At 40.5% G+C, this 27,119-nt stretch overlaps 2 protein-coding genes across 4 annotated transcripts; both read left to right on the top strand.

Annotated features, from left to right (window-relative positions):
- The first annotated feature begins 4,315 nt into the window (after nucleotides 1–4,315).
- On the top strand, nucleotides 4,316–12,157 carry KRT20 (keratin 20). Of its 2 annotated transcripts, XM_074979340.1 has the most exons (9): nucleotides 4,316–4,726; nucleotides 7,885–7,967; nucleotides 8,374–8,530; nucleotides 9,068–9,229; nucleotides 9,341–9,466; nucleotides 9,621–9,841; nucleotides 10,269–10,291; nucleotides 11,040–11,069; nucleotides 12,072–12,157. In XM_074979340.1, exons 1-9 carry the CDS (start codon nucleotides 4,316–4,318, stop codon nucleotides 12,155–12,157), a joined length of 1,299 nt encoding a protein of 432 aa, XP_074835441.1. The 2 variants fall into 2 exon arrangements, with proteins under 2 accessions (XP_074835441.1, XP_074835442.1); XM_074979341.1 differs by lacking the exons at nucleotides 10,269–10,291; nucleotides 11,040–11,069 and adding an exon at nucleotides 10,910–10,927 and having other exon boundaries at nucleotides 9,621–9,837; nucleotides 12,060–12,157.
- A 7,721-nt stretch (nucleotides 12,158–19,878) lies between these two features.
- Nucleotides 19,879–25,374, top strand: LOC142002870 (keratin, type I cytoskeletal 12-like). 2 transcript variants are annotated; one of them, XM_074979335.1, is made up of 8 exons: nucleotides 19,879–20,352; nucleotides 20,923–21,005; nucleotides 21,279–21,435; nucleotides 22,718–22,879; nucleotides 22,978–23,103; nucleotides 23,725–23,942; nucleotides 24,514–24,602; nucleotides 25,277–25,374. In XM_074979335.1, the coding sequence occupies exons 1-8, from the start codon at nucleotides 19,879–19,881 to the stop codon at nucleotides 25,372–25,374; spliced, it is 1,407 nt and encodes a 468-aa protein (XP_074835436.1). The 2 variants fall into 2 exon arrangements, with proteins under 2 accessions (XP_074835436.1, XP_074835435.1); XM_074979334.1 differs by having other exon boundaries at nucleotides 24,511–24,602.
- The last annotated feature ends 1,745 nt before the right edge of the window (nucleotides 25,375–27,119 follow it).

Below are 27,119 nucleotides of genomic sequence, written 5' to 3'. Positions count from 1 at the left end.
TTTCTTATTTGTCTGCGGTCTTCCTCTTTTGTATTTTCTTTGCAGGTTCCATTTGAGAGTTTGACAAAAAATGCTGGATGATGGTTTTCTGAGACTGTCCTTGAAACTAAAAAGCTGTATATCTTTCTCTAGATATTACCTAATTTTTCACATCTCCTTCTTGATATATGCAAAAAGGTTTGGTGATGTTAACCTCTGTCATCCTGAATTGCTAGTCATGATTAATGCATGACTGAGGTCTGTTTCAACCTGCTCCAGGATCTGCTGTTCTCCCCGCTTCAATCTTTATTGAAGGAACAGAGTTAAAAACAGTAGAGGAATTCAAGTGCCTTGGCAGTGTGATAACCAATGATGGCTCCCCTGACAAAGAAATCAGTGCCAGAATCTGCCAGGCCAGCCGGGCACTAGGAAGTCTGAGAGCACGAGTGTTGAATCAGCACAATATCCAACAGTTCACTGAACTGAAAGTGTACAAGGCTGTAGTCCTGACAAGTCTCCTGCATGGCTGTGAAACCTGGACCTTGTGCAGAAAACATATAAAACTGCTGGAGTGCTTCCACAGACGCAACCTGAGGTCAATACTGCACATTCGATGGCAGGACAGAGTTACGAACCTGGAAGTCCTGGACACAGCAGGAACCAAGAGCACTGAAGCCATGTTTCTGAAAGCCCAGCTTTGCTGGACAAGGCACATCATACAAATGGAAGAGTCTAGAATCCCTAAACAAGTCTTCTACAGTGAACTCTCCCGCAGCAAAAGGAATCAAGGTAGGCCTCGCAAGAGATATAAAGACTGCGTGAAGGCCAACATTGCTCATGCTGGTTTAAAACCTGATCAACTAGAGCAGCATGCACAAGACCGAACAGGCTGGTGTGCTCTCATACGACACATGTATGACAACTTTGAAGAGCAGCGAAGCATATGCCTCATTGGTGCTCCTGAGAGGAAGAATGTAACAGCAGCAGCCACACCAACAGAGCCAGGACAATTCACTTGGCCCCAGTGTGAATGCCCATGCCGTTCAAAGCTTGGTCTCCTCAGCCACATGCGAATCCACAACCAATGAGCCTGTGCAAACTCAAGATGTCATTGTCAGACACGACGGACCACCTACTACAGGAATTCTGTCACAACTTATTGCATTATTATTTCAATTTCCTACAGACTCCAAGAAGCTGCTTCATTACTCATTTTCCTTCTCATAAGGAAACCAAAGGAAAAGAAGGAGACTGCTTTTGAATAACAAACTCCATCAATTTCTCAGCTCCAATCTTTGAATGCCAGCATCTGGCACAATTGCTTCAAACTATGAAAGTCCTGTGTACTTTTCTGAATGTTCTGCTTGACTAGAAATATCTTCAAATATAATTAGGTAATGTAAATGCAACCCCCTGAGGTTCTACAGTTACTGCCCTTTCTGTCCACATCTATGCCTTACACGTTCAGAAAACACCAAAATTCAATGAGTAATCCATTTATTCTCCACCGTTCTCCTAAGTGCCTTATGCCCAATACTCAGCTTCCAGAATGGTCTACATACTAAAATCATTGCTATTAGCAAGGCCTCACTGATTCTACTAATTGGTTAAACATGGGATGTAAAAGACGGTCTCCTGATACAGAAACCTGACAGTTCTGTGTTCACATTGCAATGCAAGTAGAAAATAGACCTTATAACCGCAGTAGGACCTTTAAGCAGAAATCTTGGTGTGAAAGCCTGGCCTCACTGAAATCCATGAGAGTTTTTCCATTAACTGAAATGGGACAAAATTTTGGCCCTGGTTTCTAGTAAAGCACCAGAGAAAAGAGGACTTACATGAGTGAACTCCATCAGGACCAGGGCAAAAGATACTCTTTCTTCCCTCCTAAGCCATGGGCCCAGAACAACTTCTTGATAGCCTGTAGTTTATAATTCCTATGGTCTCCAAGTTGGGGTTAAGTCAGCGGATCTGCATGATCATGAATCCACTAGCCATATTCCTTTCTTCCACCCTCTCCTTAATCAGGGAACAACGTTAGTAGTCTGTCTAGTTCAAATAAATGGAAACGGAATTGTGCAAGTAAAAATACCTTTTTCAACTTAGAAAATATATTTGTCACTGATACACATACCTTTTGTGTTTATCAGATAGCTGGAACAAAGAAAGTGAAAGGGTGCATATGATGCCAGATACTTAAGTAATTTGCAAACTCTAACCTATCTTTTCATTGCTTTTCAATGATGCAAGACATATCTTTCTTTAAGGGTTAATTGTTTTTTCAGATATAGCAATTCTGTGTAGGGGGGAAATGTAACTTCACTAACACTTGGAAAATAGATGTCAGGGACCAGTCTAAAATCTTCAAATTTCTTTAGAAAATAGCCAAGTGAGCATAGCGTATGTGTGTACATGTACAAGGTTGGGTTGGAGGAAAGCAATCTGTTTTCTAAACAAATTATTTTGCAAATATTTTTAAATAAAGGAAATGAGTATACTGGAACAGCAGAATGTTTTTTGGTAAAGGGCTATCTGGTTAATGTTAATCATTAATACACAAAGCACAATCAATAGTAGTTGCCAAAATGCAGGTCAAATTATATATGTATCTATATATGAATGAATCTGATAAGGGCATAAAACACAAAAATAATATTTAATGAAAGATTATTTGTTTCACTTTAGCTTCTGCCACAAAACAGTCCTAGGCTACGTCTACACGTGCACCCAACTTCGAAATAGCTTATTTCGATGTTGCGACATCGAAATAGGCTATTTCGATGAATAACGTCTACACGTCCTCCAGGGCCGGCAACGTCGATGTTCAACTTCGACGTTGCTCAGCCCAACATCGAAATAGGCACAGCGAGGGAACGTCTACACGCCAAAGTAGCACACATCGAAATAAGGGAGCCAGGCACAGCTGCAGACAGGGTCACGGGGCGGACTCAACAGCAAGTCGCTCCCTTAAAGGGCCCCTCCCAGACACACTTTCATTAAACAGTGCAAGATACACAGAGCCAACAACTAGTTGCAGACCCTGTATATGCAGCATGGACCCCCAGCTGCAGCAGCAGCAGCCAGAAGCCCTGGGCTAAGGGCTGCTGCCCACGGTGACCACAGAGCCCCGCAAGGGCTGGAGAGAGAGTATCTCTCAACCCCCCAGCTGATGGCCGCCATGGAGGACCCCGCTATTTCGATGTTGCGGGACGCGGATCGTCTACACGTCCCTACTTCGATGTTGAACGTCGAAGTAGGGCGCTATTCCCATCCGCTCATGGGGTTAGCGACTTCGACGTCTCGCCGCCTAACATCGATTTCAACTTCGAAATAGCGCCCAACACGTGTAGACGTGACGGGCGCTATTTCGAAGTTACTGCCGCTACTTCGAAGTAGCGTGCACGTGTAGACGCAGCCCTAGAGACCAGCTAAACTCAGCAGGTAAGGATGTCTAAAGATAAATTAACTTGGCTAAACTTAATGCCTGCTACAGCTCCATTGATTCAGTTGCTGCTATGGAAATAGAGATGAGAAGTGAGATTTCAAATGCTCTTGCAATTGTTAAGTTGCATTTACTTACATCTTATGACAAAGTAATGATCTTTTATATTTTCAAGTGCACTGAAGGTTTGTTCATTTTCAATTATAATATAAAGTTCTTGTTTAAAACCGGTATTATGTGTAACATGCCTGATCTTTACGAATAATCAGGATGTTTAATATGTTTAAAATGTTAATGCTGTTTTGCATTTACCATCAAATAAACATGGTAAATACAAACATTATTTTCTAATCATTTACCTAATCACATATTATCCATACAAACATATTAAGCAATCCTTCAGGCAGTGCCTTTCTTGCCAGTAAAAATGCATTATTGACCTTAACCAAGTTTTATATCCCTTGTAACATATCTCTGCTTTTTTATGCCATAATCTACATAGAGAGAGTAAACATATTTATTGCGTTTTTTCCTCTCTAAAAGGGACATAGAGATTGTGGCATCAGGGACAATGCAATAAATCTTTTGATAGCTTAAATGTGTTTTACTTTATCCCTTAAAAAATTCACAGAGATGCCCCACTACCTGGGGGCACACTGGAGCACACAGGAGCAGATTAAAGTTCTGTTAGTTTATTCAGATAAAGGGTGCAAAATGCTGAGCCTTTGTGGTGTTGATGCCAATAAAACTGTGTGTCAGCAGAGGTGGAGTTTATAGATGTCGTGCCTCTTTTTCAGATGAAGTATAAAGGTTCAAGAAGCATACAGTGTTCTCCACTCTAGCTGCTCTGAATCTCGTGGTGCCTTTGCTATTTCACTAAAACAAAGATCAACAATGGCATTATCCTATCGAAGCTACCATACCAGTACAAGCTCCAATTTCCCGACTCTTGCATCCAGCCTAGGTGGTTCAACCTACACAAAAGCAGCAATCCAAAAATACCGGGCACCGAGTGTCTATGGGGGAGCTGGTGGCTATGGCACCCGCATTTCTACCAGCAGTCACTCTGGAGGAGGATTTCAGCTCAAAACTAGTGGTAGTGACCTCCTGCTTACTGGAAATGAGAAAATGACCATGCAAAATCTAAATGACCGTTTGGCTTCCTATCTCGAGAAAGTACATTTTCTAGAAAAGACCAATTCTCAGCTTGAAAAGAAGATCAGGGAATGGTATCAGAACAGCTCCTCTGCTACAAAGCATGACCACAGTCCACATTTTAAAATCATTAAAGACCTCCAAAACAAGGTGAGCAGCCAAAATTATTTGTTATTTTGCATATTTATATGCTTCTGTACTAAATTGTTATAGCACGAAGAAAGTCAGCTAATTGTATAACATACATTTTTTAATTTTTTAATTCACTGTGGTCTCATTGTAAGTGCATTAGCCATTTAATCCTGGCAAGATGCAGGTTAAATTGTGATGTGACAAACTGACTACATATTTTATATTGCTGTAAAAATGTCTATGAATATGTTTTGAAAGTGCTTTTGCAATTTGCCATAAATTCTATGATCAATTATAAATGGATCACCAAACACTCAATTACAAGTAATGTCTCAATGTCACTGAATGAAAAAAATCCCAGGACAAAGTGGCATTAGGGATCAGATTCATACCTACAAAAGGTAGGAAATCTAGAGCAAATGGTAAGATTTCTTTTGTTGCTCATCTTAAATTGTCTATTTAAAAGACCTCTCAGCATCCACCAATTTTATTTATCTACTAGAAAATTTATTCAACATTGCTCAGGTTCTTAATTTTTATTTTTTAGAAAACAAAATTAAAATGTACATGCTCCACTTAAATCATTGCTCTGGGGTGTGACTGGGGATGAAGGGTTCAGTCTACAGGGTGCCCTGAGGAGAGAAGATTACCTCAGCCACCTCCCACTGCAACAGGTTGGGACCAAGTGAGAAGCACCTCTGCATGGCTGCTACTGCTCCAATGGGTATAGCTGAAGGAAGTTGCATATCCCCTGGCTTAGGCAGGTCCAGGTTTGTTTGCCCCCTGCACTCCCCACTCAGAGTGAGGAGTGCAGCAAACCGTGTATCTTTCCCTCACTTCCTGGCAAAGAGGAACAGCCAGCAATGTCCCTGAATGAATCTGGAGGAATAGCTGAAGCTGAAGTGCCGCCTCCCCATGTCCTGCCTAAGGGTTGCTTGTGCAGGGGAGGGGGATCGGAGGCTCACGAAAGGCAGTCCTGGACTGTAAGAGAGCACACTCCCAGCCAGTCCCTTTCACCTGCCTGATGATTTTGTGTCTTTTCTACATGGTTTTATGAAAAGCAGTCACATTCCAGACACCATCCAGTTTTCCTGGCACAACCAAATGGTTATGTTGCTTTACGTGATAAGAGGAAGCTGCATACAGAATTTGGTGGTGCTAGCTCTTACTGTTAAGGAGGAGTTCTTGAACAGACAAACTCTCTCAAATGTCTAGTAGACAAAGGGAAGCATTAAAGACAGCATTTTGGTTACCTACATGGATAGCCTTTTATTTATTTGTGGGCTTCACTTCACACTTCTTCTTTTGTGTGTGTCCCTGTGCACTTAATCTAATCTCTTATTTTTTTATACCTGGAGAACAGTAAATAGACAAACTGTTGTTACCTGGGAGGGGCTGTTTAATGAGGCTATCTAAAAAATCCAAAGTTCTCTTTGCAGTTTCATGATTCACTAATTTCCTCCACATAGTTTCAGCTATCATTTTTATTTCAGCATTTTGTTCAAATGTTATTTTTGTGTGAACTATATTTCTTTTCAAAAGGTAAAGTAGCAGTAAAGGCAAATGTGCCATAATTTTACATATTGTCCCCATGCTCAGTCTTACAAATCTTACATACCAAACAGATGGTCTCTGACAGAAAGATGTTCAGCAATGTGGACAAAAGTTTTAAACCTTATTTGAAAATCCAGTTCATTGTAAATCTGGAGAGAATTCACTTTCTGACTATTGTGCTGAGCAAACCAGGATGCATCTTTTTCATGTACAGTAAACCAGCCCTTAGACTGTGTTCACATTATGAGTGAATTATCACACTATCTTACCTATCTGACATATATAAGCTCACCTTTGCCTCTCTTATCAACAGGAGATGGCCCAATAAAAGGCATTAAGTCACCAACTTGTCTCTCCAATATTTGATCTATGGGGAGTCTTTATGAAATTCTATTTTTATACCTGCCAAAGGCCTCCTGTGACAAAGTATCACCACTAACAGAATGCATGGCAGCTGTCACACCACCCTTTTAAATTATGGGGTGGTGCAACAGCTGCCCCTTTTGCTCCTCCTGTTGGTGTCCCTGCCATGGCTGTCAGACCCTACTGGCAAGGCTACCAATTGGGTGAATAAAACGGGCAACAATGTAAAAGCATTGTGGTGGCAGCGCTATAATGTGGACCACCTGCTCCTTGCTGATATGCCATGCTGGCTCACTTTTACTTCACAGAATCATAAAATACCAGAACTGGAAGGAACCTCACGAGACCATTGAATCCAGTCCCCTGCACTTGTGACAGGACCAAGCATCTAAATAATCCATGACAGAAGTTTATCTAACAGGCTCTTGAATTTCTCTAATGATGTAAATTCCACAACCTCCCTAGGCTATTTATTCCAGTGCTTAACCACCCTGATAGTTAGGAAGTTTCTCCTACTGTCCAACCTAAACCTCCCTTGTTGTAATTTAAGCCCATTGCTTCTCATCCTACCCTCAGAGATTAAGAAGAATAATTTTTCTCGTTCCTCCCTGTAACAACCATTTAGGTACTTGAAAGCTGTTATCATGAAATCACTTCTAATCTACATGGAAAAGTTATCAGCATAGCTACACAAAACAAAAAAAACAGTCCTGAAGCACTAACTATATAATTTCTCCTGGAGACTAATAATATAACTCATTAGCTGATGAGCCTTTATGGGACTGACCCACTTCTTCAGATCTGGAAAAATATGGGAAATGGTAACATAGACAATAACACAAACAATAGCATAGCTCCATCAATCAAGGTTAACCTGTACCCCTGAGCAACACAGTTAAGCAGACAACCTTCCCACCCTGAGTGTAGACAAAGCTAGGTTGACAGAAAAGTGCTTCCGTTGACATAACTAACGTTGTTCAGAAAGGTGATGTTCCTGAAATGAAAGAAAAATTCTTTATGTCAGTGGGCTACACAATAAGGGGCTATGCTGATGGCATATAGTATAGTCTCCAGAGCATACAGGTAACTGTAGATTTGCTTCTCTTAACACCATAATTTAGAGAGGAATACTTATCAAGATTTTCAGAAAAGAGAACAATCTGATTCCATATTTTAAAATGCCAACCAAAGCTACTTTTATAAATTTAAATACTGGTTTGCTAACTCCACATCACTTGACAATCTATCTTCTTTTCTAGATTTGTGCTGCACAGCTGGAAAATGCCCGACTCCTCCTGCAGATTGACAATGCCAAGATAGCAGCTGATGACTTGAGAATGAAGTAAGCTCTATGATCAGTTATTGACAATTCTTACCCACTCAGGTTACTCAAATTACTTCTCTGAAAGCCAGCAGGGTCTTCTGGCAAATGTGTTTTTAGGAGGGAACGGGGTCTGTTCAACCCACTGAAATTGAGAGTAATACAAAACGGATTTTCATACAGAAACCAAACACATACACTTGTATATTTTGTCTTGATAAAAAAGTTATTGGTGTTAAAATTGAGAATCAAATTGTTTTTCCCTTGAGTCAGTAAAAAGGCAACTTGCAGACTAAGTCTCATGTTTGTAATAGGTAGTGATTCTCTAAGATAGACCTGCAGTCCCAACTCATCATGGCAAAGCACATCTGTAAGAACATCTTAATTGTACATTAAGATGTTAATGATGCATATTAATATTTTCCAGGTATGAGAACGAGCTAGCACTCAAACAAAATGCAGAAAATGACATTGCTGGACTACGCAGACTCCTTGATGACTTGACCTTGTCAAAAGCAGACTTAGAGCTACAGATTGAAGGTGTGAATGAAGAACTCGCTCTCCTCAAGAAAAACCATGAAGAGGTGAGAGCAGCAGGCAAACGCATTCAAAAGTAACATATTTTTCAGTGACACTGGAAACATTTGACATGCAAATCTTGTTAAGAATAATAAAAATTCCATTGTTAATGTGGAAATAACATAACCTTATAGTTTCAGAAACAAAAAGTAAAAAGATAAAACTAAGAATGTTAACCAATCATGGTTTCTCCCATTTTTTTCAAAAGGCAGACTTTGCAAATTTGGAATTAATTTGCTATTCTGTTGGTTGCTAACCAAAAGCCTGCAATATAACACATAATCAGGCTTCTTTGTTCCAATTCTTAACACAAACTATTCCTCTTAGCAATAATAGGTCATAGTATTAATTTTAATACCTAAATTCTTTCTAATTGTGTGGAAAAACATGACTTTTTAGATGCTCTGAAAATTAAGGTGTGGTGGTTATCCTTTAAAGAATAGCCTTTGGTTCTGTAGGCCACCACTAAATGCAAAACTGAGAGCCAAGACTCCTGGATTGTATTCACAGTTCTGACACTGCTCTTGTGATCTTATTTGTAGGAAGTTGGCGAACTGCAAAAACAGCTAGGTGGCACAGTTAACGTAGAAGTGGATGCTGCTCCAAGCATTAATCTTGCCAAGATTATGGAAAACATGAGAGAGCAATATGACAACATGGCACAAAAAAATCGTGAAGAGGCCAAAGACCACTTTGATCGACTGGTAAAGTCTCACTGAACACAGAGCAGCAGCACCTCACAGAGAATTCAGTCAAGATTTAAAATTGTGCTTCACAGCCAGTACACCTTTTTTTGCCTTTTGTTTTCATTTCAGACAGAAGAAGTGAACCAGGAAGTCACTATTAACATTGAACAACTGCAAAGCAAAAAAACTGAGATCACAGATCTGAGACGCACCTTCCAGGGCCTGGAGATAGAACTGCAGTCCCAACTTAGTACGGTAAAGCAGAGCTAAAACTGAACATTGAGAACATCTTTAACAGTTGTTTACAGAAAATATAAGATCTTTCGACATAAACATAATTTCAAAACACAAATAAGTCCATTTGAATAATGCAAATCCCTAAAGTCCTCTATTATTTCACCTTCCGTAGAAAAAGGCCTTAGAAGACACCCTAGCTGAGACTGAAGCACTTTATGGTTCACAACTTGCCCAAATACAGGCTGCAATTGGCAATGCAGAGGCACAGCTGATGCAGCTTCGAGCTGACATGGAGAGCCAAAGTAGTGAGTACAATACTCTCCTAGACATAAAGACCAGGCTGGAAATGGAAATTGCCACATACCGACGCCTACTGGAGGGAGAAGACAGTGGGTAAGAAACGGAATATCATTGAAGTCTGTTTAGTTAAGTTTTATATCAAGTCAGAATTTTTTTCTAAATACTCTTTATAATAAAGGAATGCATAACTGATGCTTCTTCATATTAAAATTTGCTACTGCCAACAATGGTTACTCTACTGGTTGCTTCATTTGGCTGACACTAGACAAACAAGTAAACTGAAAAGGCAGTGATGCTCTAGAATAGAAAAATACTCGTATTTTTAAAAAAATAGTACAAATGCTTTCCCCCCCAAAAGTAACAGTGAATTAACCAATTAAAATTACTCTTCTTGCATATGGTATGACGGTAACAAGCCTCTCCTAAAACATGGCACTGAACCGTTCAGCTTCTGGGGCAACATCAGTGGTAGCACAAAGGTGCTCTTCATTACCCTTTGCACCCTGGCTCTGAAAAGCAGTGCCATGAGGGAGGATGGGGACAGTCCGGGATTTGGCCGGGAATCTGAAAACAAAGCGGCACTCCTGGCCAATTCCCACAAACAGTAAAGCAAGATTCAGCCATTACTGCATTGTCACACCTTCTTGTAGTAACTATTGTTGATCAAAGATTGAAAGACACACAGAGATAGAAGGCATATGTATTCCAGAATTTACAGGATAAAAATACCCACCCCTTATACCAGTGTTCATGGTGGGACAGTACCCCCACCCAGTTTTATCACTTCTTATTTGATGCATACTCCCAGTTTAGTCTGTCCCATTTTCCCATTCCTCATAACCCAGATGCAGTAGGAACTCTTCAAGGAGCCCCACACTGGTTTTCCTCCTGACAGTCATCATATTCGGCTGCACAGAGCACGTTTTGAACTAGTGGCTGCTAAAGAAGTTGACTGATTCAGTATTTACCAAGCCCTCTCATAGTTATCTGACATAGTGTTCATTAACTTAGGCTTTGTTCCATTCTTCTCCCCGCCCCCTTCTTGGAGATGACTGTTTGTCTAAATGCATGAGATTAATCCACGAAACTTAACTTTAATAAGAAAAACAATGTTTAGCACGTGCTTATGTCCCTTTCTGTACTAGAACTTAAGTGAACAAGTTAAATGTACAAAGATTGGTGATCCCTCTATTCTTTTAATGTAATAAGCATCTTTGTTTACATAGGATATTTTTTCATATATTTAACAGACATTTCCAAACAGAGATAGCTAATGTAGAACAGTCTACAGTGACATCTTATGAAGAAGAGTCTGAGAGAGGTACGTAACTGATATTTTTGTTTTCATATTTTCATATTTGCTTCCTACTAATTTGGCTGCATTAAAATTACATAAGCTAACATAAAACATTGAGGTAGTATATAAGTCTTTCAGATGCAAATATTAGATCAGTGAAAGCTTATGGCAAAATCGCTTAGAAGGAGTAAAAGACTCACTCAAATAACGGTTCTGTAAGAAGTACACGGTGATGTAGATGACGTTCAGGAAGTAGAGAGGCCATATTCTGTACACCATGAAAGAAAGTTTGCTTATCAAAAAACAGCTGCTAGCATCACCTCTGCATATTTACACTTATTAGATTGGCGCCTCCTTGTGTTCAGCTGTATATTCTTCACGAGATCACATACATCATCCTTTATGTTTCATTTCTACATGGGTATTTCCCTCACCTCCACTACAGAACTGGCCTCACATGACTGAATTGGACAGTACTACTTTGTTTATTCTTTTCCATAAAAAGGGATTTTTTTTTTACCAACCCATGCAAGTTGGCAAAGAATCCTTCCATTTGCCCCAGCTATGACCAGTAGACATTCTACTAATAAGACACCTAATTACTCAGAATTTTGACTTCAGACTGAAATTATCATGCCATTTATACTTCAGAAGAACCTCAATATATATTTAACAATAAGTGGCACTTTCATTGTTAAACTCACTTTTAAATCGAAGAGCAAATTTATACATGATCAGTACTTTTGCTTTTTTCATGTGTGTATTAAATTTCCTTACATTTGATTATACCAATGTGCCATTAAGGGACTTCTTCCAAATGTGTCTGCTTAGCAGGCTGGAAAACTAAAAGTATAGTTCTAGTTTGAAGTAAGCATTAAAAATTTATGCCTCTTTTAATCACAGAATCATAGACTACTAGGGGTGGAAGGGAACTCAGCAAGTCATCTGGTCCAGCCCTCTGCCCAGAGCAGGACCAATGCTCCTAATTAACACGTTGTGTAATTACATTTCCAGAAATAAATAAAGTTAGGAAGATTAAGACAATTGTTGAAGAAGTGGTTGATGGCAAAATTGTCTCCTCCAAAGTCAAAGAAATTGAAGAGAAGATATAAGCAGGATCAGCACAGAGATTCCCCCGAGTTTCTTAAGAGTCGATGGCAAAAATTACTTCATTAATCTTCAACAGAAATTGGCTTGTACTGTTTGTGGCTATGTCTACTCTACAAAGTTTTGTCGCCAAAATTTATGCCGCTTTAATTAAACCACTGTTGCATATCCACCTCATGTCAGAAGAGTGAAACCACACTAGCAGTTTCTGCATCAACACACAGAGCAGTGCACTCTGGGTAGTTATCCCACTGTACAAATGTCCATAGGGTGCTTTGGAAAGGGTTTCCAATGTTTCATTAGATGGGTATAGTATCATATGTTGCAGATGTCTCAATCCCATCATTCTATGGGCTATGAGATTTTGCTAGCTGCTTTTCCACCGAAGTGTGGAGGGAAAGTAAGTGTGTGTGTATGAGGGAAGAGACAGTGTGTGTGTTGCAGGAGTGTACACATTAAGGGAAAATGTGTCAGCATATTATTTCTAAGTTCAGACAGCCAATGAAAGCAGTAAGTCATAAAGCAGGGGTTGATGGACATGCCTGACATCACCTACCACCTCCTGCCTTGGCTCCGCATGGCACAGCAACCTCTGAAACACACACACCCTTCTGCCTGCCTACCTCTGTATTTGTAGTCCTATCAGAACATCTCATAATTGTGAAAGGGTAGAGACACATATCTGCAGGGCTGTTGAGTTCAAAATGATGATCAGAATGGTCATGGTGGGCATTGTGAGACTGGTGGAGGTCAGTATGGCAATATAATGGACTTCAGCATCTACACTGGGGTGGGCAATAAACTGGGCACAGTGCACCAAGGTTAGTCCCGGTGGGCCAGCAGCACTATATGTACCTTCATGTCTGCAGGCACTGAGAATTAATTCCCTGGGATTGAGTTTAAAAGTTACAGTGTACAGGGGGAAGAGTTGCACATCAGCCACCTTGAGAAGTCTCACACCAAACCCAAAATAAAAAACTACCTGACTTAGTCATGTCTGACTAAACGTTTCCATTCTACCAGCATATCTGTTATTCCAAGTTTGCTTTCGAATATAGATGTTATTGAAATCTTCAAAGCCTGGTTTCAGACTTAAGCTATCACTGTATTTCTCCTCTGACCACATGAATGACTCACCCAGCAGACAACTGCTCCATTTCAAAAAATCCCCCTCCCTCTTCCTACTGGCTCATTTGGCTGCTTGCAAACAGAGGACCCCACTACCTCTGGGTTTAACCCTTTACAGGCAATTTAATTAACTGAATACTGGGATGCCTCCCATTCATCACAAGTGTAGACACTGCCACAGAAGTCTAGTGGGAGGCTTTCTGTTTATTCCAATGGTACTTGGATCAAGCTAAAAGAAAACTGCCAGGTTATCTACTAGGAACCAATGTGCTATATCTTCCTTTTTTGTCCACTAATCAAAAATTACTTTGCATAATTGTATTACAAAGAACAAATAGCCTTTAAAAGATCTTTACTCACATGGTGATTGACAAGTTGATTACAAAATGAGGACCATTCAGTGAGAGAATATAGACACTGTGAATGCTAGTTTATTATATATCCATGATTATTTCTATTTATCTTAACTATGGTACATATAATTATAGCTATTATTACGGACCTTCTAAAAATAATTAATAAATTATTTTCAGTAACATGCAATTACTATATAGCTACATGTTTATGAAAAAACTTCATAAAACTGTAGTGATCATACATGTGCAAAACACTTAGCAACATGTGTCTGACATATCCTTTAATGATATTGAAACTTCAACTATCAACATTATTTCCCTTGTACTTCTGGTAATAAACCTTACATGTGACATATGGTACCTGAGTCATTCTTTTCAAGCGGTAAGTCTAAGGAATGATCCCAGATGGAGGTGACATGAGGGGCAGTTTCCAAACAAATTAATAAACTTAACAGTAATAGGTCACCAGGACCAGATGGCTTTCACCCAAGAGTTCTAAAAGAACTCAAATGTGAAATTGTGCAACTATTAACTGTGGTTTGTGATCTATGCTTTAAATCATCTTCTGTACCAAATGACTGGAAGAGCGCTAATGTGGTGCCAATCTTTAAAAAGGGCTCTAGAGATGATCCTGACAATTACAGACCAGTAAATCAAACATAAGTACAGTAAATTAGTTTAAACTTTGGTAAAGAACAGAATTATCAGACATATGGATGAACATAATTTGTTTGGGGATAAGTCAACAAAGTTTCTGTCAAGGGAAATCATGTCTCACTAATCTACTTGAATTCTTTGAGGGGGTCAACAAGCATGTTGACAAGGGAAACCCAGTATATATAATGTACTCGGATTTCCAGAAAGCCTTTGACAAGGTCCCTCACCAAAAGCTCTTAAGGAAGGTAAGCAGTTATGGTATAAGAGGGAAGGTCCTCTCATGGGCTGCACCACAGCCATGAGAAAGAGGTGCCAACTGCACCATGAGACAGCAAGCATGCATGTGCGGCACAGCCAGACACTTCTAGGAAAATTCTCCAATCACCGATGTGAGGATGCACTGTCACCTAAGCTACATCTACACTTAAGCGTCCTTTCGAAAGGGCACCTTTCAAAAGAGAGTGGTCAAAAGACGCCCTTTCGAAGGGGGGGTCTACACACAGGCCAGGGTCGGCACCGTTGACAAGTGCCATTGAAAGGGCCCTGCACTGTGTTGAAAGGGGCCGTCCAGAATGTCGGAAGAGAGCGTCTATACCCACCAATGGCTTCTTTCGAATGAAAGGGCCAGGAAACACTGCAGACAGGATCGCAGGGTGGCCAAGCCCTTCCGGGGCCACAGCAATCTGCTCCTTTAAAGGGGCTTTCCCCAACACCCTCGGCCTGAACAGCACGAGGCCTGCAGAGCTGCCACAAGCCCTGCAGACACACTGCCCACAGGAATGGACATGGAGCAGCAGCAGTTCAACACCCTGCTGGCTGCCACCAGCAAAGTGGGCACCCTCCTGGCCACAGCACTGCTGGCCACCCTGCAGGTCCTGGCAGGCCCCCCGCAAGGGGCAGAAGGGGATGCCCCAGAACATGGGTTCCTCCACCCCACCCCCAGGTGCTCCATCGGCTCTGCAGCTACCTCACCAGCTCCGAGTGGTGGGAGCAGCTGGTCAGGCGGGAGTGGGACGATGACCAGTGGTGCCAGAATTTCTGGATGTGGCGGCAGACCTTCCTGGAGCTCTGCCAGTGGCTGTCTCCTGCCCTGACACACCAGGACACCCGGATGCGGCGAGCCCTCCCCATGGAAAAAAGGGTTGAGATAGCTGTCTGGAAACTGGCCACTCCAGACAGCTACTGCTCTGTGGGATACCATTTTGGTGTGAGCGTGGCCATAGTTGGGGCTGTTGTGATGGAGGTAAGAAGGGCCAGCCCTGGGTCCCATGCCCCACCCAGTCTGGGGTCACCAGTGGGGCTGGGAGGGGGCGGGGAGTACAGGGAAGTAGGGCCGGGGATTGGCCTTGGGCCAGCAGTCCAGGCCAGGGGGTCCTCTCCCGGGAGGCTGGCGGGTCGGGCCACGGTGGGAAGAGCAGCAGTGGGGGCAGAAGGCAGGGCAGCTGGAGGGAGCAGCCAGTCCAGGAGCTCCCAGTAGCAGGCTGTGACGTTCCGTAACATAGTCAGGAACTCTCCCCAGGCTGCCTGGTGCCAGGTGGCCTCCCCCTCCTCCAAACAGAGCTGGCACTTGGCCAGCTCCACCTGGCACAGGATGGAGGTGGCGAGGTGAGGGACCTCTGCCAGCCACTTCTGGCTCTGTTGTGACCGGACCCATCCTGGCACTAATGGTGGCTCCAGCTGGTCACCGTCCCTTGCCTCCACGGGGCTGTCTGGTATGATGAACAGAGCGAAGGTCTCCTGGTCCTCAGATGGTGCGGCCGCGGAAATGGGGGAGGAGAAGAACAGGCCACAAGTACCGACCCCCGCCCCATTGCCCATGTGGATGCTAGGTCTCAGTCCCCTGTCGCGGCGGCTCTGTGGGTAGCCCCTTTGTGTGGTCCACACCCCCCCACTCTCCCTGGGGGCAGGGCACAGCGGTGTCCAGGGTAACGGGTGCTGACGGGCACTGGCAGCCTTGCCTCTGTCCTGGGGCCATGGTCCAGCTGGGCCCTGGCAGGCCAGGGTCTGCCAGGGGTGTGGGGAACCCCCAGTTATGTATGGTATCCCCCCCCCATGATCCAGGGTGTGGTTCCCTGTTGGGCACGTACCCAAGGATCCACCGCCGAGGTCAGGGGATGGCTGTCTGGCCAATGCCCAGCTGGAGGTGCAGGAGATGAGGTCTACGACCAGCTCCTCCTCCTCACTGGACCAATCCCAGCCGAGGCTGGCTCCATCTTCAGCACTGGTGGTGTGGGGCTGGCTGCTGGTCCTGGCTCCTGCTCCTCTCCCACCTAGGGCTCCTCGGCTGAGGTGTCCAGGAGGCCAGCAGGGAGGAGGTGTCCCAGGGCCCAGGATGCTCCTGAGCTCCCTGTAATATGGGCAGGAAGCGGGGGTGGCCCCTGGCCATCTGACCAAGTCCTGAGCCCAGATGTAACCCTGGCACAGACCCTTCACCTTACTCCTGACCTGGTCAGGAATGCAGGCACGGTGACCCCACATAGTCAGGTCCTCAGCCAGCCAGGCGAAGGCATCTGCATTCCGGTGCTTGCTCCCCATGACCCAGAGCACCTCCTCCTCCTGCCAGAGCCCCAGCAGGTCCTGCAGCTCATGCTTACTCCAGGACCAGGCATGCTTTCCCACCCCCGGCTGGACTCTTGGAACCTCTGGGTGTGCTCAGAGGGGGGACCTAGGACTCCTCACGTGCCTGGCTGGTGGCCATCGCCCTCTGGTGGCTACTGAGGTGTGCAGGGGCACCACATATGATGGCTGCTGCTTGCATGCTCTCAGCTTCCTGCAGTAGGAATTCCTAGTCCATGTGGCTTTAAGAGCCACTGCATGCACAGACCACAGAGCCCCACAAGGGCTGGGCAGCATGTCTCCCCCTAACTGTTGATTGCTGCCATGGCGGACCCCACTCTTTTGAAAAAGTGGGGCGTGGAGCATCTACACACATCCTTTTTCAAAAAAAGACATCAAAAGAGCAGCCTCTTCCTATTTTCTGTTTGGAAAAGCGGTTTCAATTCCTGTGGCACCTAACATCAATTCCATCTTCGAAAAAGCACGCAGTATATGTAGACACGCTGAGTGCTATTTCAAAGTGGGACCTGCTCTTTTGAAAGAACAGGTTAGTATGGACACAGCTCTACAGTGGAACAGCCACTGGGACAGCACTCAATGAAGAAATTCTAAACAGTGTGATGCCATCCTCTATATTAGAATGGGCATCTGCCCCTTGATATCTGGTAGCACAGTACAATACTACCAATATATGTCTCATTTGGGTTGGCCAGATCACTGGCCCGACTACAACCACAAGAAAGCATGAACATGAAAATGACTCAACAACCTGCTGATTAATGCTGCTACCTAGTATGTGACAGACCCACATATCAGTCTTCCTGCTTGAGTGAGTTTTTAATTATTTATATTATCCGCACTATCATGGCCTCAACAGGAAAGATTAAGGGAACTCCCACATCAGAATATCCCAAGGCACCAATGGTTACAGCACTCCTCTGAGATGACAGATTATGGTTCAAATCCCTTTTCCTACCATGTCAAGAGGGGACTTAAACTGGGTGTCACTAACATCTGAGCAGAGTACCTGAATCCCTGGGCTAAAAGTTATTAAGAAGTATTTTACAAACACCTTTTTCCAGCAGAAAATGGATACTGCATACTGTCTTTCACACGGAGTATTGTTTTAATAAGTGCACATCATTCTCTTGACAAAACAAACACAAAAGAGTTTTCCTTTTGAAAAGTTATCTGCTCATTCTCTCATGAACTGTGTACACACAGCTGTCAAAGAACATACTTTTTATCTTTCACAACCATGAATCAGACACCATCAGACTGATTATATTCAAACAAACAACTCCTCTAATTAAATCTGTTTTTTCCTTTGTTCTCAGGGACCAACACAGCACATCCTGAATTTCTGTCAAAGGCATACCTATGCTCCAGGATGTGGATAAATTAAAAAGTTGTAAACTTGAGGTGACATCTAACTATGTAATTTAATAATTACAAAGTTTTCTGTATACCCATATTATTAGCAAATTATGTAAGAACAAACAAAAACAAAAGTGATTTCAGCTTGACAAAAAAAAAAGTCTTTGTATGTATATTGTGTGTTACCTCTTGAATTTTATTTTATATATATAAATGACTGGTGCCAAACGAGAGAATTTGCTGGACCACAGGAGGATAATATTGTCTAGTAGCATTACCAACACTTTCACTGTTTACTGGGTTCTTAGAAGATATTTAGGGGTAAATTACAACTAAGTAACAGAACAGAACACTGAAAGCCATGAGTGGTAGCTGTAAACAAACTTCATGGGACCACAGGAAACTTGGCCAAGCCATGATAAGTGGTCATCTAGCTAACTAAAATCATGCCAGATTATGGATGTTGTCAGATGAGAGAGTGCCAAATTAGAGAGATTTAACTGGTATAATATTTTTAGTTCAGATTTAAAACCACACACAACAGAAAATTTCCAAGAACTATAGTCCTTTTAAAACATAAAATGAATACTGTAAGGTATTATATATCCAATTACAGACATTAAAAAAGTATACCAACTCAAATTCTCTCTCCCTCTTTTTTCCTTCCCATCACTACAGAATTTTACTACAACTTTTGTCTGCTTACTGTGAAGGAAATACAGTTCAATGAAATACAAAACAGATATACCAGTCTATGCATGACCTATTTATGAGTTCATTAGTGAAAATAGTATTAGTGTCACTGAACAGTAAAATATTTGCCCCCTAAAAAGTGACTCTTGAACTTAATAAAATATTTCCTTCTTCACTTATAGATACATACATTTGGGATAGTAGTACAAGAAGATTCAAATACAAATACTGCTCGATACCCAAGAAAACATGTATGTGGTAGACCCCCTTTTCATTAGAACAAACTACAAACACAATACAGTTTTGAATCATTTCAGACAATTTAAAGAAACAAGGAAAACCTTTTAAAAGTGCAACATAAAATGGTTGCTTGATATGTCAAAAATATTTCTCCATAAACTTTACCCCACCCACACTTGTTATTGGTGTCAAAGTGATGGTATTGCTTTCTCCTCAAACTTTAGTGATTTTTTATAAAAATAATATTTTTGTTCTTTTCTTTATCTTACATGACAACTGAGACGAAGAGAAATATAATGAGATTAAAGTAAACTTTCTACTGATTTTCTCAGGTCTATTCCTATAGGAACTGCTACAAATTATAAAGGAGATTAATTTTAGAATGTGGAAAAAACAATTTACAAGCAATTTGAAAGACAGATGACTTTTCTGTGCTCGACGAAAATTATAATGAAAGCTTAGCTCTTCCTCCACCCATATCCGCTATTTGCAGAACAAATATTTGGAAGGTGATGTATTTTCACATGAGTGGACAATACGGATTTGCATACATGATCTACTTTCATCAGGAAATTTTTAAGATGAAAAAAAAAGAAAAAAGTGTTTTGCTTAAGGAGGCGTGGACTGTACAACTGAAACACCCATTTCTTTTGGTATATAAAACTGTCCTCTAAACTACCCTATTATTTCACCTACTTGTTGCACAAGATCAGAGCACCATGGCTTTTTCTATGCATAGTGGGGGAGGATCTCGGCAATTTTCAACCAGGAGTGGTCTTAGTGGGGGACGGGTCAGAGTATCTAGTTCCAGCGGTGGTGGAGGCTTTGGTGTTGCTTCTCTGCTTGGCTCTAGTTCTGGCTTTGGTGGAGGTTCTGGCAGCAGCTTTGGTGGTACCTTTGGTGGAGGTTTAGGAGGTGGTTTTGGTAGCAGCTCAGGAGCTGGTTTTGGAGATGGCTTTGGTCCTGGTAGTGATGGCGGCCTTCTCTCTGGCACAGAAAAGCAAACCATGCAGAACCTGAATGACCGTCTGGCTGCCTACTTGAACAAAGTACATGCTCTGGAGGAGGCCAATACTGAGCTGGAGAGTAAAATCCATGTGTGGTATGAGAAAAATGGTTCTGGTGCTGCTGGTACTGGAGCTGGCCATGATTATAATAAATATTACCCAATAATAGAAGACCTTAGGAATAAGGTAAAAAACAAAAAAACCTAACTGTTCCATGTTTCTGTAATCTAAATACACTTAATATTGTCCTAAGTGAAAATTATAAAATTCTTTGAGAAACTAAAAGCAAATTTTTTCTCACGTTGAGCTGATACTAAGAACATTTTTGTTGTAGTGCAGATTAAACAAATTTATAGAAATTGTGTATTTATAGCCTTGATGTAATGATGTAAACTCACCTGGTCTCATATGAATTAAAGGAAAGGTAGATATAAAATTAACTACTACTAACTCAGATTATCACTCTTCTTCTTGATAATTAAAATAGAGTTTTCCTAATACCCTTCATACTTCTTGCATCCTAAATTCAATTTCTGCTATAAACAGATTATCTTAAAAGCTACTTCAGAGTCCATGAGTCAGAAATTCACTGGTATAAATTAAAATTGCTTATTTACTTTAGCTGAGAAACTGGTCCTAAATATTTTAGTTATATATTGTACAAGTGTTTAATGAATGTCCCTTACTTTATTATATTAATAAATATATCTGTCAGGTTATAGAATCACTCTTTGGGCATTCTGCTTGTCCTTCCAGATAATTAATGCCACTATTGACAATGCCAAGATCGTTTTGCAGATTGATAATGCTAGACTGGCTGCTGATGACTTCAGACTGAAGTAAGTAGAAAGTACAATTATGAAATCTATTATGAAACTTCTTATTAATATTTTATGTAAAGCTGAAATAGATTCAAAAATTTTCAGCTTTTTCTCTTTGAAATTTTAAATGAAATATTATTGGGCAATTTAATAACAATCACAATTACAACACATTGGTTTTGCATTGGTAGTTAAGGATGCAACCACTATGTAAGAAACAGTTATTTGTATTTGTATGGGTTACTCTGATCCCATTTATGGTACAAAAGCCTGGTTTATGATTTTTTTAAGGTATGAGAATGAAGCAGCCCTTCACCAGAGCGTGGAGGCTGATATCAATGGTCTGCGTAGAGTTCTGGATGAGTTGACTTTGACCAGAACTGATATGGAGATGCAGATAGAAAGTCTAAATGAGGAGTTGGCTTACCTCAAGAAGAACCATGAAGAGGTAGACAAATTTGTTGCTTCAGTATTGTAATGTTCTCATAAATTGATCTGTACTAAAACTCTAAAATATACTACTAAACGAGAGGAGATATGCAATGTCAGTCTTGTCTCTGATTTTTCATCACAATAAAGAGCTTTTTGTTGCTCGATTTGTTTTCAGTTCTGTGAAGGAATTGCAGGAGAGAGCAACACAGAAAGATGCACACAAAAAGACAAATTGTGGGCTCTTAATGGTGCTAGTATTACTGGATTCCTCAAATTCACTTCCAATAATATATTAAGCAATTTTCCAAAGAATATATGCTTTGTATAAGTTGCCTCTGTAAAGGTATAATATAAAGCCAAGATGGGTGTGGCAAAGAAACAGCTGACTATTGCAAAAGATTAAATAGGCTTGAATCTGCCACGCAAGAATGAAAAAGCTTCAGATTACATGTTTTGACTACTTTTCTGATCTTTAAAAATATCAGGTGTAAAAGAACTGTAAGATGCACAAGCATGTTACAGTCTGTTTAGTTTTTACAAAGTTCAACTATTTACTTTTTGCCTTTTGGCAGGCAGCAACATGTTTTCCTTCCAGCTACTCCTGAGTTTCCAGGTTTGTTCTGGAAATGTACAGGACACTAAACTGTCAGCAAATTTTCTTTCATTAATATGCAATACATGTTAAACTCATGCTATCGCTTCTTCACAACAGTGCTTCCTAGTTTTTTGTCAGTCTGTTCCGTGATGAATGAAAGAAAACCAGGTTGAAAGATCTTTTCGTAGTTTTTTCAGAGTCATGAAAACAAGCCAGATGTATTGTTTTCAACAGATGTGGCAAAACTGTGTCAAAGATTAAGTTTTTTCATACATTTTTCCACCAAGGATTAGTCTTCTCTCAAGTTGAAAGCTAATACAGAAATGAATCAGAGGAACCTGTGAAGGCAATGAAACTAGAACCCCGTGTCTCCCTTCAGTGATTTTCTACTAATAGAGTAGGGCATTGGTTGGTAAAATGATGACTTCTCTGTAACTCAGAACCATCAAAAAAGGTTTAAAAATTGAAATGGGAAGACTGTTGATATGCTTTGTGGAGGTTGCTAAGATAGAGTGAAAAGAAATTCATAATTAAAATAGGGTAAATTTAACAGTACAGAAAGCAGTAGATTGGATAGGCTAGGAAGGTTTAATATTGAATGAAAGAGACCTTAAACTGTACACTTTCCTTTATACATAATTCAGACATGATAATTTTGTTCATTATTACACTGACACGCCATTACATCTTTTTATTCTTCTAGGAGCTTCAAAGTTTCCAAGGTAATGCTACTGGCCAAGTCAGTGTTGAAATGGAGGCTGCTCCAGGAATTGATCTGACCAAACTTCTGAATGACATGAGAGGACAGTATGAAGCCATTGCTGAACAGAACCGTAAAGATGCTGAAGCATGGTTCACTGAAAAAGTAAACATCTTAGATATAATCAATTCAGATGAACAGTTAAATATAAGAAAAACATTTGTAGTAGCTGAATTATATTGTATTTTTCCTTGACATTTCAGAGTGTGGAACTGAAAAAGGAAATCTCCACTAACACTGAACAACTTCAGTCAGGAAAAAGTGAAATCACAGATCTAAAACGCATTCTTCAGGGCCTGGAAATTGAACTACAGTCTCAACTTGCCATGGTATGCTGATAGACAGCGCCTACTCAGAGTAGCTTTTCCAGTTTCAGATATACTATATTTAAGCTTAACTTTCAATTATCCCAGGGAACTCTCTATTCTTTTTAGTCCATATACTCCAATGATAACTGGAATATGTAAATAACAAATAATGCATTATAAAACAAATATGGTGTCCACACTACAAAAATAACTTCAAAGTTGCTTACTTTGAAGTTAAACTTTGAAGTAGGGCACTACTCCATTCCTGGGAATGGAGTAAGGACTTTGAAGTTGGGCTCCGTAATTCGAAGTTAACTTTGAAGTAAGGGAAAATGTGTATAGACTCTCTGCTCTTCAATGTCACGCTTAACTTCGAAGTTAGTTCCTAGTGTAGACACACCCATACAGTGTTATGACTGGATATGGCAAAAATGGTTTACATACATAATAAGAAGCCAAAAGCAAGAATTTTACAAATTAATGTTTGACTTTAAGGAGAAAAGTTTTAAATGTGTCACTACATGTAAAGAGAAAGAGTACCACTTCTCTCTGTCATCTTAATCCACTTTTCTTCCCAGTTATTTGTTTTCTTCTTCCCAGTCATAGATTACATTTAATCAATAATGCGTTATTTTCATGCAGAAAAAATCCCTTGAAGACACACTGGCAGAAACAGAAGCAAGTTACTGTGCTCAACTCTCACAAATTCAGCTTCAAATTGGGAATCTGGAGACTCAGCTTTTCCAGGTCAGGGCTGATATGGAGCGCCAGAATGCAGAGTATCAGCAACTCTTGGATATCAAGACACGGCTGGAAATGGAGATTGAGACCTACCGTCGTCTGCTAGATGGGGAGCTTGGGTAAGTAAAGAACTGAAATCGAAAAATCTTTTTACTCTTGCTCGTGGTGAATCCAATGTGAATCCAACAATATTTCAATGTGAATGCCAAGAAAGTAGAAATGACGTGGACTGATGGCCCACAAACCAATAGAAAATATGACCTATCACACACACAGATTTGAACAACACATTCATTACTTTTAAGAGATAATGTAACAATTACATTCAGGGCTGATCTACACTTGCCCCCAGCTTCAAAGGGGGCATTGTAATCAGAGCCATAGGAGATTACTAATGAAGTGCTGTGGTGAATACGCAGCACTTCAGTAGGCTAATTTTCCCCGTGGCAACTTCGAAGCATCACACTTCAAAGTGCCAGCACGCGTGTAGCCACGGGCACTTTGAAGTCCCTACGCTACTTTGAAGTCCCTTTACTCCTCAAAATTCTGTTTTAAAAATTAAGAAGATATCAGATAGAATTTGTTCCTGCCTCATCCAGGATTTAAAAAAGCAAACAAAACTTTCCGTTTTGTACTCCTGATCAGACAACTATTTTGTGATGTTATACATCTGTGATTTCTTTGCAGAAGTGGATTAGCTGGGGGACAAGGAGGTTCATTTGAAAGTTCATCATTGACAAGCTCCAAATCACAAACACAGTCACTGGATTCTTCTAATGGTGGGTAGAGTCTCCTGGGATAATACTTATTTTTACAAGTGTCTACTAATCATGAGCACAGACCTTCAACTGATAATTAGATTTGTGAGTTTACACTACTAAGTACTATGCAATGTAGGTGTAAAATTATCATTAAAGTTTTTATAGGAGAGAAAATACCCAATTAAAATAATTTTATAAAACAACTGCTGTAACTAAATTTGTAAATGGCATTCTATTCTACTACACTGTAAAACTCATCATGTCAAGAAACTTTAATTTTTATTTGTAAAAGGAGTAAGGTCATAATTAGTTATTTGTGTAGATAGCTCTGCTTTATAAATTTAATTGGCCATAAATATGGCCCTCGCTTTTCTCCATTTGGCTGAACTGAGCATTTTTTATGCCAGATATCCAACAACGATTAATAAAAAATTCGATATTAGGAATCCTGTCACACCATTTGACCCTGCAAACAGACCAAAGACAGCATACATAACTGATCAAGTTTCTTAATGTAGTGCTAGTATGTTGTCCATGTCTCACAAGCATACAGAAGCATTTTAAGCACAACTGCACAATGGCTATCTTAGGACTCATTTTGACATCTCTATCATTCCTTAGGCAGCACTCCAAATTCCATTCTGCATTTGGAGACACTTTAATAAACTAATTCATTTTTAACTAATGTTTAGATCCAACAAAAACCAGAAAGATCAAAACAATTATTGAGGAGGTGGTGGATGGTAAAGTTGTCTCATCCGAGGTAAAGGAAGTTGAAGAGAAGATGTAAGCAACAACATGATACTCCAGAGGATCCCTTTATTATTTCTTTGACAAGTACCCCCATGAAGAGACATAAATTTGGATCTCTATCCTTCTGTCTGAAGTGATGAGTGAATATTGCTTTCTTTTTCTTTGATTTTATTCTTTTATATAAAACAAAAATACTATCCTGATTCTCTAAAGTTTGGTAATGCAATAAAAATTCTGTTTCAAATTATATATATCTCAAATCTAGCTATTGTTATGTTATTAGTGGATAAATGAGAAAAGAGATATCTAGTGTGCATGTTAAATTTTTAGTTCCTTATTATACAGTAGACTTTTTATCTGTAATTTTGATAAATGAATAATAAATACAAATTACTCTGCTATTCTAAACACAATAGCCAGCTTTTTGCCAATGAAAAACAATAAACAATATTTTAAAATATAAGTACTCTTTGAGAGGTGCTATCATAACTTTAGAATTGTCATTACTGAATATCTACTTTTTCTGTGCAATGCCTTGCGTTATCATTGAATTTGTGTGAGAATATTCGTAATTTTAGTCATCACTTAAGAAAGAGCATTTGTACCTGAAACAAGAACATTTACATTCAAGCACTGTTTAAGCTTATGAGCAAAGCAGTATTTGATGGTGCCCAATTTAAAGCCCATACTCTGTAACAAACCAGAGTATGAAGATGCATTTATTATGAAGTGTAAGTACATTGCCTAATTTTTTTCCTGATGGATCCACACAACATAGTCTAGAGCCCTAATGCTGTAAATGAGATTTTACTTTAAAACCTGAACCTAAAGCAAGCCTCACACCACTCATTTTACATTGTACTACTAAGAACATAAGAACATAAGAATGGCCATACTGGGTCAGACCAAAGGTCCATCCAGCCCAGTATCCCGTCTGCCGACAGTGGCCAATCCCAGGTGCCCCAGAGAAGGAGAACAGAAGACAATGATCAAGTGATTTATCTCCTGCCATCCATCTCCTGCCCTTGTACTGAAGGCTAGGGCACCATACTTTACCCCTGGCTAATAGCCATTTATGGACCTAACCTGCAAAAATTTATCGAGCTCTTTTTTAAACCCTAATAGAGTCCTGGCCTTCACAGCCTCCTCTGGCAAGGAGTTCCACAGGTTGACTGTGCGCTGTGTGAAGAAAAATTTCCTTTTATTGGTTTTGAACCTACTACCCATCAATTTCATTTGGTGTCCCCTAGTTCTTGTATTATGGGAAAAGGTTAATAATTTTTCTATATTCACTTTCTCCACACCATTCATGATTTTATATACCTCTATCATATTGCCCCTCAATCGCCTCTTTTCCAGACTGAAAAGTCCCAGTCTCTCTAGCCTCTCCCCATATGGGACCCGTTCCAAACCCCAAATCATCTTAGTCGCCCTTTTCTGAACCTTTTCTAATGCCAATATATCTTTTTTGAGATGAGGAGACCACATCTGCACACAGTACTCAAGATGTGGGCGTACCATAGTTTTATATAGGGGAAGTATGATATCTTTTGTCTTATTATCTATCCCTTTTTTAATAATTCCTAACATCCTATTTGCTTTACTAACTGCTGCTGCACACTGCGTGGATGTCTTCAGAGAACTATCCACTATAACTCCAAGATCCCTTTCCTGATCTGTCGTAGCTAAATTTGACCCCATCATGTAGTATGTGTAATTTGGGTTATTTTTTCCAATGTGCATTACCTTACACTTACCCACATTAAATTTCATTTGCCATTT

This window comes from Carettochelys insculpta, chromosome 28 (assembly GCF_033958435.1).
Source record: "Carettochelys insculpta isolate YL-2023 chromosome 28, ASM3395843v1, whole genome shotgun sequence".
Taxonomy (NCBI): Eukaryota; Metazoa; Chordata; order Testudines; family Carettochelyidae; genus Carettochelys; species Carettochelys insculpta.
This window is presented reverse-complemented; position numbering and strand designations above follow the sequence as displayed.